At 34.8% G+C, this 9134-nt stretch overlaps 1 protein-coding gene across 1 annotated transcript; it reads right to left on the bottom strand.

Moving 5' to 3' along the window:
- Positions 1 to 2211: 2211 nt before the first annotated feature.
- On the bottom strand, positions 2212 to 2877 carry LOC131177406 (uncharacterized). Its single transcript, XM_058142366.1, has 2 exons — positions 2571 to 2877; positions 2212 to 2336 (listed from the first exon to the last, which is right to left on the bottom strand). The coding sequence occupies exons 1-2, from the start codon at positions 2875 to 2877 to the stop codon at positions 2212 to 2214; spliced, it is 432 nt and encodes a 143-aa protein (XP_057998349.1).
- Between the last annotated feature and the right edge of the window lie 6257 nt (positions 2878 to 9134).

Raw genomic sequence — 9134 nt, 5'->3', positions numbered from 1 at the left:
TGCTTACCATTTTTTAAGTCTTATAGAATTCTTTATAGAGAAATTGTTAACTTGGACTCAAAGGTCCTATGTTGGCATGGTCCTCAATTATGTCAATGGCTTGACCTTAAATTCTGACCTTATACATTTATAATTTGAGGAAGTTGTCTAAAACAATGTTTTAGGTCTCTTTCTTAGCTTTCCAGATTGGTATGGCTCATTTAAATTGGACACTTTGGTGAGAGATATGCTTATTTGAATTTTCTAGACTTAATGGTTAATTGTACCAATTCAAGATTTAGTGTGCCAACTTAATCAAGTTAATTGTCCTAGTTCCCTTGATTTTTGGGTTTTGGTCAAATTACTAATATTGTTGATTTATGTCTTATTGAAATTTTAGGACTAATTTCATGTCATTTGGAGTTCTATGGACCAAGTTATGGTCGTTTTACTATTGCTGGTCAAGTTGCACTTATATTGCAAAGTTTAGGTCATTTTTAGGTCAAAGTCAATTCCGCCAGTTTTTGTAACCCAACTTATGCAAGCATTTTGACTTGGTTCTGGTCATTTCTGCGTTTTGGTGTCTTCATAAGAGTTGTAGCTCTATGTCTAAGCTTTCCATGATATAAATTTCAGGTCATTTGGACTTGTTTTGAGTGAGTTATGGCCAAAAGACTGATTACTGTTCATATGGTCAAATTATGGGTTCACATTTTAGGCAATCCGGATTTGGTCATTATTTTAGGTCACTTCTAGGCAGAATATGGGCAACACTTCTACATGAAAGTTGGCCTATTTTATGTCTAGTTTCACCTCCAATTGGTCTCATACCAATTGGAGTTACAACTTGACACTTATAACCTAATTTATACACTGCCAACAATCACAACCTGCATAAGGGAATTTACACTCCCAATTTGGCAATCCTCCTCCTCCCAATACTTCAATATTCATTCTTGGCACTTCTATATTTATTCAACACAATTCCAGCAAAGTAAATTGGGCAAAATACTCAAATAATATAGGCTCCCATGGCTGCCTAAAATTGCGCAGTCCAATAACTCAATAATTCCATCAATTTTCATCACCAATCAACTCATCTCAAGCTAAACGTAAACTTTACTTAAGAAAGGAAGTGAATTGGATTACCTCTTTTTGGAGCTTTCTCAAACCTTAACAAAACTCCTTCTTTTTGTTCTCAATATGCTGCCCAAGATATGAGGATAAAGTTTAATGGAAGAACCTTGAAGATTTCATGGCTTGATCTTGGTGGATGAGAGCTTGAAGCTTTAGCCATCCATGGAGTTTTTGGGAGGATTAGATTCTGCTTGAAGATGAAATGAAGAAGAAGAAGTGGCTGAAGTGGGATATGCTATCCACTTAATCAATATACAAATCCATAGTGCTCCACTAAGGTGGATTAAATGTTTAATAATCTAAAATTTCCCTTAATTGTAATTATGCCCCAAATTCCTCACTATTTACATTTTATGTCAAATTTTCTATTTTCATGACATTTTCAAAATTTAATACTACTAATTTTTCATAGATATTTAGGTCAAAAGTCAACTCTAGGTATTAATTGACTAAAAGCCCCTCTTCGGGTTGTATTCCTGATTTTTCGGTAGTACCGATTAATTCCTTGACCCGCCGATTTCTTTAATTTTCGTTTTTTTTTATACTAATTTATTAATTTTTCTTTGACATTTTCTAAGTCAATTAAACCTCAATAAATGTTTATTTAAGTGTTAAAAATATTTTATAGGGTTTCCTACGGTCCAGGGCTAGTCAACGGTACATGCCGCAACTTCCCAGTGCGGTCACCCATCGCTACGATTTTTGGCTCGTTTAACTTAGTTACATTTCATTGCTCTTATTTTTCCTTTATTTTTCTTATATTTTCCTCTATTGTATTTCATTATTTTATATCTCTTCACTAATATTTAAGTATAATTCTACGCATTCTAGCTGTCTGGACAGACATTGGTCACCGGAACAGTAGAGCGTACGGACTAGCTAAAGTGAGGGCATTACAACTCTTCCCCTCTAATGAAAATTTCATCCTCTAAATTTATCTGATGTAAATGGTCGAGGAATCTGCTACTTCCTTACTTCTCCATTTTCTTGTGTTGTCTCATCAATATCTGGGTCTGGTTCCTCCTGAGCTTCCATGGCATATACCCGCGGTGCCACTCTAGCTTCAGGCCTTTCGACCATCTCGGAAACAGCCTTCTATGAAATTTCAGATGTCTCTGCTCTACCAGGTCTTCTACCCCTTTGCATTGTGGGGGCAGGTCTATCAGCTTGTGCTAGAGTTGTTGAACCACTCCTCTGGGGGCAATCCCTTATGAAATGATCTGTAGCCCCACACTTGAAACACCCTCACGTTAACAGTCAACACTCCCCTCTATGTTTCTTATCACAGTGCATACATTCTGGCATTGGGGCTGATCCCCTTGTTATTGTGCTCGGGGAGCTAGCTACAGATATCTCAAACTGGCCTCTCTGGCCCTGTGTCTGGTCCTGTGAACCCTTTAACTTCTTACTATCAGTCGGTATACTTGACTGCCCCAATCCAAATTCCCTCTTACGCTGCCTATCTTTCCTACTTTGTTCACTTACTCTAACCCTTTCCACTTTTAGTGCAGCTTCAACCAGTTTTGCAAAGTCTATAATCCCCAAAGCTGTTATCATTAACTTGATATTGTCGTTTAGCCCCTCTTCAAATCTCCTACATCGGTCTGCTTCCGTAGGGACTATTTCTCTCCTGTATCTGCTCAGTCTTACAAACTCTCTCTCATATTCCACCTCTGACAGTTGTCTCTGCCTCAGACTGATAAATTCTCTTCTTCTATCTTCCAGATACTCATTTCCGATATACTTCTTCTTAAACTCCATAAGGAAGAACTCCCACGTAATTCGGTCTGGTTGCACCTCTCGGGATACTGTGTCCCACCACTGATAGGCATCATCTTGAAGGAGGGACACAGCACCCTCTAGGTTTTGTTTTGTGGTGCAATGAAGCTGTCTCAGTACCCTTTCTGTTATGTCCAACTATTTTTCAGCTGTTACAGGATCATCCTCTTTCTTTCCCAGAACGTCCACAGTCCCAAAGTTTCTTAACTTCTCCAAATGGGACTTCTGGGATGACTGCTAAGGTAGTGGAAAGGCCCTAGCCATCCGTCTGAAGAATGCAACCATTTGCTCAAACATGGCCTACTAAGGCTGTGCCGGTGCCTCTGGCACTGGTGGAGCAGGTTGAACCCTACCTCCAGCTTCAGCCATGGGTGGAGCATGACTCTCCACCTCTTTCTCAACTGCTCTCTGTGAAGCAGGATCCATATCCTAACCAAAATAATAAAAAATAAACAGATCTGTATTAGTGTCACCTCGACTCTTACAAATGCAATGCATGGTATGGACTCTATCTAAACCCAGAAATGCCTAAACTGTGCTCTAATACCCTAAATGTGACACTCCTTACCCGTCTACAGTGTAGTCAAGTAAGGCATGTCACACAGTGTGCTAGAGCACTTTATCTTATCTTATCTCAATTATAGTTCTTGATTTATTGATTTAAAGGTTTTTAAATGAAACTCATACCATTTATGTCATTTATCGAGATATTAATTAATTTAAATTTCCTCAAATTTTTATAGAAAATCCGGTAAAGTGCCTGGTATAAATTGGAAAAACAGTTCTTCGAAACCTATTAAAAACACTACAAATATGTTCATCATATTCTCAACACCAATAACCATCAATAAAATCTCAACAATTCTCAATGGTTCAACACAATTTCATACATCCTATTCATATCATAATTAAACTCAATTTCACGGAGAAATACTCAAAATTTTATTTATTAACAAAATTTACAACTAATTACACCAGTTTATAAGTACATGAGTTTATAATGTACATGGAAAAATGATAATCTAATTACAAAATCCAAAATACAAAATATCTAATGAAGCCTAGTGGCTATACCAAAATGCACAGTAGTGGAGGTGACTCTAGACTCAATGCAGATCTGAATGCTTACCCAGTCTGAGGTCTGCTGGGCTCTTTATCTGAGTCTTCAGTAACTACGCATGGCAAATAGCGATGCGCTAAGCAATACAGCTTAGTGGTGTCAATATAAAATAGAAATAAACTAAATAAATAAATACAAGAAATTATACTATTAATTTATCCAAACTGAAATTTTTGATAATTGTTTGTAATATCCTTAATTTTATGATTTTTATGTTCATTTCATGGTTACAAATCTTTAAGACTTATTTTCATTGCCCATGTAACCTATACCAGTTGACTGGACTTGATAAATGGGTAAACTGGCACTGGGTACCAAGTACCTCGGGCCGTCACACCATCGATCACAAAGTGTCTCCAGGTGTGCAACAGAATGGCTAACAAGCCATAATAATCATCGGGCACAAGGCCAAGTATATCAAGAGTATCAAAATGGCCAAAAGCCATAATATCACAAAATGGCCACAAGAGCCATAAATCACGGAATGGCATAATGCCATATGCAGTACTGCTATCGGAACCCTATTGGTATGCCAGTCTATCCAAACCAATCTTTCTAGGCATACTAGGGCATATTCACAAGTTAATTATTTAATTCTTTGCTTTAATGTTTGGTGGTTACTATTCATCTTACTAGTCAAGTAAAAATGTTGACTTTTCATAAATAATAGGTATGTTAGTTCTAATTACACCAAAGTCCCACATTTTAGATTTTACACTTGTTGGCATTAATCGCCAATCTCAATTCAAAGTTCATTGGAAATTATTTCAAATTTTCAGATTTTATAGCTTATGTTTATTGTTCTATTGGACCAATCTACAGTAGAAATTTGGCTAAACTTTCTTCATCAAAGTTGTTCCTTATTGTGTTTACTTTAATTCTCTTTTTGAATCACTCCATTTGGAGTTTTGCAGCTCAAGGTATGGCATTTTCACCATAACTGGCCGGATTGGTCCAATTCCAGAATTCTGGGCAGAATTTGGTTCTGCCAGTTTTGGTGATCTAATTTTGGTTGACAATTTTATTAGGTTATGGTCAGAATTTGGGTTTCAATTCTTCATGAAAGTTGTTCTAAATTATCTAAGCTTTCCGTGGCAGCAAAATTCAGGTCATTTGAACCTTTTTACACTGAGTTATGACCATTTGAACAAACATTGTTCATTTGGTTAATTCCAGGTCCAGAATGTTATTTACCTGGATTGAGGCAGCTTTTAGGTCAACTTAAGTTGGTCTTCTGGTTAAGGTCCCTTCATAAAAAATGTTCCTTAAGGTCTTTCATCTCCAATTGGCCTTACATCAATTGGAGCAACATAGCTCAAGTTATAACCACATAAACACACTGGACTCAAAGGGTCCAGAATCCCAACAATAAGGCAGCATACGAATTCCAATTTCAATGCCACAATTGCTTTCATTTTAAGGTCAAACTTTATCAAATGGTCACTAATTAGTCTATTAGAGCATCAATTCCACAACCAATTGGCAAAACCCTAATTTTATGCCTCAAACCCTAATCCCTAATTTCCTATTAACACCACATATGCAATTCAAAGTTTCTATACACATATTCTCATTCATGGCCACCACTACACACTTAAATTTCATTCAAATTCACCAAATCCAACTATCATTCATGGCTATTGAAAATTTGAAAGTGCCCTAACATACATATTTCCTTGTAATTTCTTCAAATTCTAACTTAATTCAAGGTCCTAATCATGAATATAAAAAGAGAGGTAAGGGATTTGGCAGTAACCTCTTTAGGTGTTTTTGTCACACCTTACTTCTCTGTAAGGCATAACATGATCCCGTAGAATACCTAATGAACTACCGAACTTCACCTACCGATAACTCATTACGTACCCTACAAAGGATTTTAAAACAATTTTCTTACTTTTATAAGTGGTGAGCATTTTCTAATAGGTATTAAAACATTTAATTAGAGTTTGAAAACTAGTTAAGATTTTTATCCCATTTTATTTTTCCTCAAATTTTATAAAAATTTCGGCATAGTGCCATCTGTATTTTGAGAAAACAGTTCTTCAAATACCTGTAAAAAAAGCACTTCCAATAATTTATCTCAACAACTTCATCATTTCAATATCCATCCTAACCAATTTCAACATCATTTCTCAATTTCCAAAATTCAATATCATCAAAATATTATAATTCAATTTCATTCAAATTAAAATAAAATATTTCCATTCATATTTCAATAAAGATAAAGCAATTTATATACATCATTACAAAAATTTACATTAAGAAAAATCCAAACTAAAATTTATTACAAGCTTTATACAACTCTATACAACTGCTCATGACCATTTTCTACATTTACATACATTACATACATCAAAATCATTTCTACAATCAGGGTACAAAATATACCCGATAAACTTCAGAGTAGTTAGCTCCCCAATCCTCAACAGCTCACTCTGCTACTCCTATAGTCTCTATATCTGTGATAGTAATAATAGCCATCGCTAAGTACTAGGACTCAGTGGTGCACAATATACTAAAATAACCTTTATGCAAATTTAAATCATACTTGTTCAAAAATTAAACTGAACATGAAATATAAATTCAAAACATGATTTATAAGATTTTAATCCAAACAATTTCATTTCAAAAGTCTCAAAACAAATTTTATAAAAACACACAGTTATATTATGCCATTCGAAACAAATATCATATCAGTAGCCAGAGGCTAAGGAGAAGTCACAACACAAGGCTAGGTAGTTCAAATATATGGGAACCCATTCTTTTTCTTCTTCTACTGGCACACACCTCAACACTTCAGCCAGAGAAGGAATCAAAATTTGAAACTGATTTCCCCCACTAATCATGCTAGTGAGGTATTCAAATATATGGTCATGACACTATGGTTTCAAAACTATCTTAACAATTTACCAAACTTTTATTGCCATTTCAAACAAATAAAAGTAAACTTTCAACAAATTAAGTTAAAAGCATAACATACATTTCAATCACCATTTTGCAATATAAGTAGTTCACAATTTATTTCATGCACTTTGCAAAGGAATTTTAAAGAATATTATATTGTGCATAAACCTTATACGAGTCGCCTCTTGGCCTTGACTCGACACCTCGAATTCTTTCTTGGTATTCCTTTCCACTGAAACACACAGTTTCACAGTATTTCAGTATCATAACTTATCATAAATCCAAAAATAAATTCAATTCTACTTATACCTAGCTTTAATATGCTAAACTTGACATTCTTTAAAATTTGTATTTCGGGGTTACTATTTACGACACTATTCAAGTCAATTTGTTGACTTTCTAAGTCTTAATAGGTATGGGAATTCCAACTATACTCACATACCCCATTTTGGTCATCAATTTTGTTGGCTTTTGTTGTTTTCTCAAAACTTAAGTCTTTTAAACAAAATTTGCAAATTTTTAGTTTTGGTGTCCTATGTTGCACTGTTCCATTGGTCATGTTGCTGTTAGAATTTGGCTAAGTTTTCTTCATAGAAATTGTTCCTTATTGTTTTGAATTTATTCTCCTTTTTGAATCACTCCAATTGGACTTACGTAGCTCAAGTTATAGCCATTTGAATCATAGTTTCCGGATTGGTCTAACCCAGATTTCTGGGCACCAAAACTGGTTCTAGCAGTTTTAAGTCACCAACTTTGGGTGGCTAAATGACTTAGTTAAGGGCATAATTTGGGTTTGTATTCTTCATAAAAGTTTTAGGTCTATATCTCAGCTTTCTACTGGTAAAATTTTAGGTCATTTAGACCTGCCTAGCCCAAGTTATGGTCAAATGAACAAACACTATTTATTTTGTCATTTTTGTACAGGTCAGATTGCCTAATCCGGATTTGGTCAATTTGTTCACTAGGTTTTAGTCACTTTTTGGGCATGATTCCTAAATGAAAAATGTGTCATTTTGTGTCTAGTTTCATTTCCAATTGGCCTCACACCAATTGGTCTCGTAAATTTTCAGTTTTGGTCCCTAAAAGGGACCTTTGTCATGCTCCCTGCAGCATGTCCCTTATCAATCCGAATTTGAACCTAATTCTAACACTTCCAACATACCTCAATTGGTCACAAATGACCATTTTTCAGCTCAAACTAGGTCAAACACACCAATTGACCAATCCTCCAATTTTTGGCTTCCAAAACCCTAGGTCCAAACCCTAATTCACCAATTTGTTACATTTGTTGAATTCTAAATGCATATTTAATACTCATACATTCATTTACACTTAACCACTTCATTAGTTGCATCAAAACACCCATTACAATATTAATCTACTGCTGGCCAAAATTCATAGGATTCTAGATAGGCATCAAAAAAGTCATCTTCTACAATTTTTCTCTCTTCAATCTTCTTAACAAGACTCAACTAAAAGTTTTAACCAAGAAATCTATAAATTTTATGGCTCAATTTTTGGGTTTAAGAAGCTTTTTAATAAGCATTGATGGAAGAAGATAAGAAAAGTGAGAGAGTTGAGAGAGAAGAGATGGAACGGCAATTGTAGAAGATGACTTTTTTTTTTCTTTTATAAATTAATCCTTTATGGAAGGCCATAAATTAATCCAAATTTAATTTTTTTTATTATTATGTTTATTGCTTCATGCATAATGTCATGCATGATGTCATCACTTTTCACTTTTCCTTTTTCTTTTTTTTTTTCTATTTATTTTTTCATTAGTTCTTTAATTTAATTTCTGATTCCGAAATTTTCTTTTCTTCGATTTTATTTGATAGTTAGGTCTAGAGTCAGCTCTCGAGGTCAATTGACCAAATTTCCCCTCGCCGGTTTGACCCGGTTTGCAAATAATTCAATATTTCTCCTAGATCCCTGACCTAAGTATTTGATTGGCTTAACAATTCTTTTTCATGATTTTCTCTTTTCCACTGTGTTCACAATAGTCCTAAGGACTGCGGTGTTACATTTTATGATTTGAAATTTGAGTTTAAATCGACCTCGCAGTCCTTCCCGAGAAGGTCACCCATCGCTATGACTCTTGGCTCATTTAACTTCTTATGTTCTGTTTTTCTTATTTATACTTAACTAATTGATAATTACTAATTATTTGTGTTCAGGGATTATCTAGTTATCTTAAGATGTGGTTCTAATCCTC

The sequence above is a fragment of the Hevea brasiliensis genome, unplaced genomic scaffold, assembly GCF_030052815.1.
Source record: "Hevea brasiliensis isolate MT/VB/25A 57/8 unplaced genomic scaffold, ASM3005281v1 Scaf454, whole genome shotgun sequence".
NCBI classification, from domain to species: domain Eukaryota; kingdom Viridiplantae; phylum Streptophyta; class Magnoliopsida; order Malpighiales; family Euphorbiaceae; genus Hevea; species Hevea brasiliensis.
This window is presented reverse-complemented; position numbering and strand designations above follow the sequence as displayed.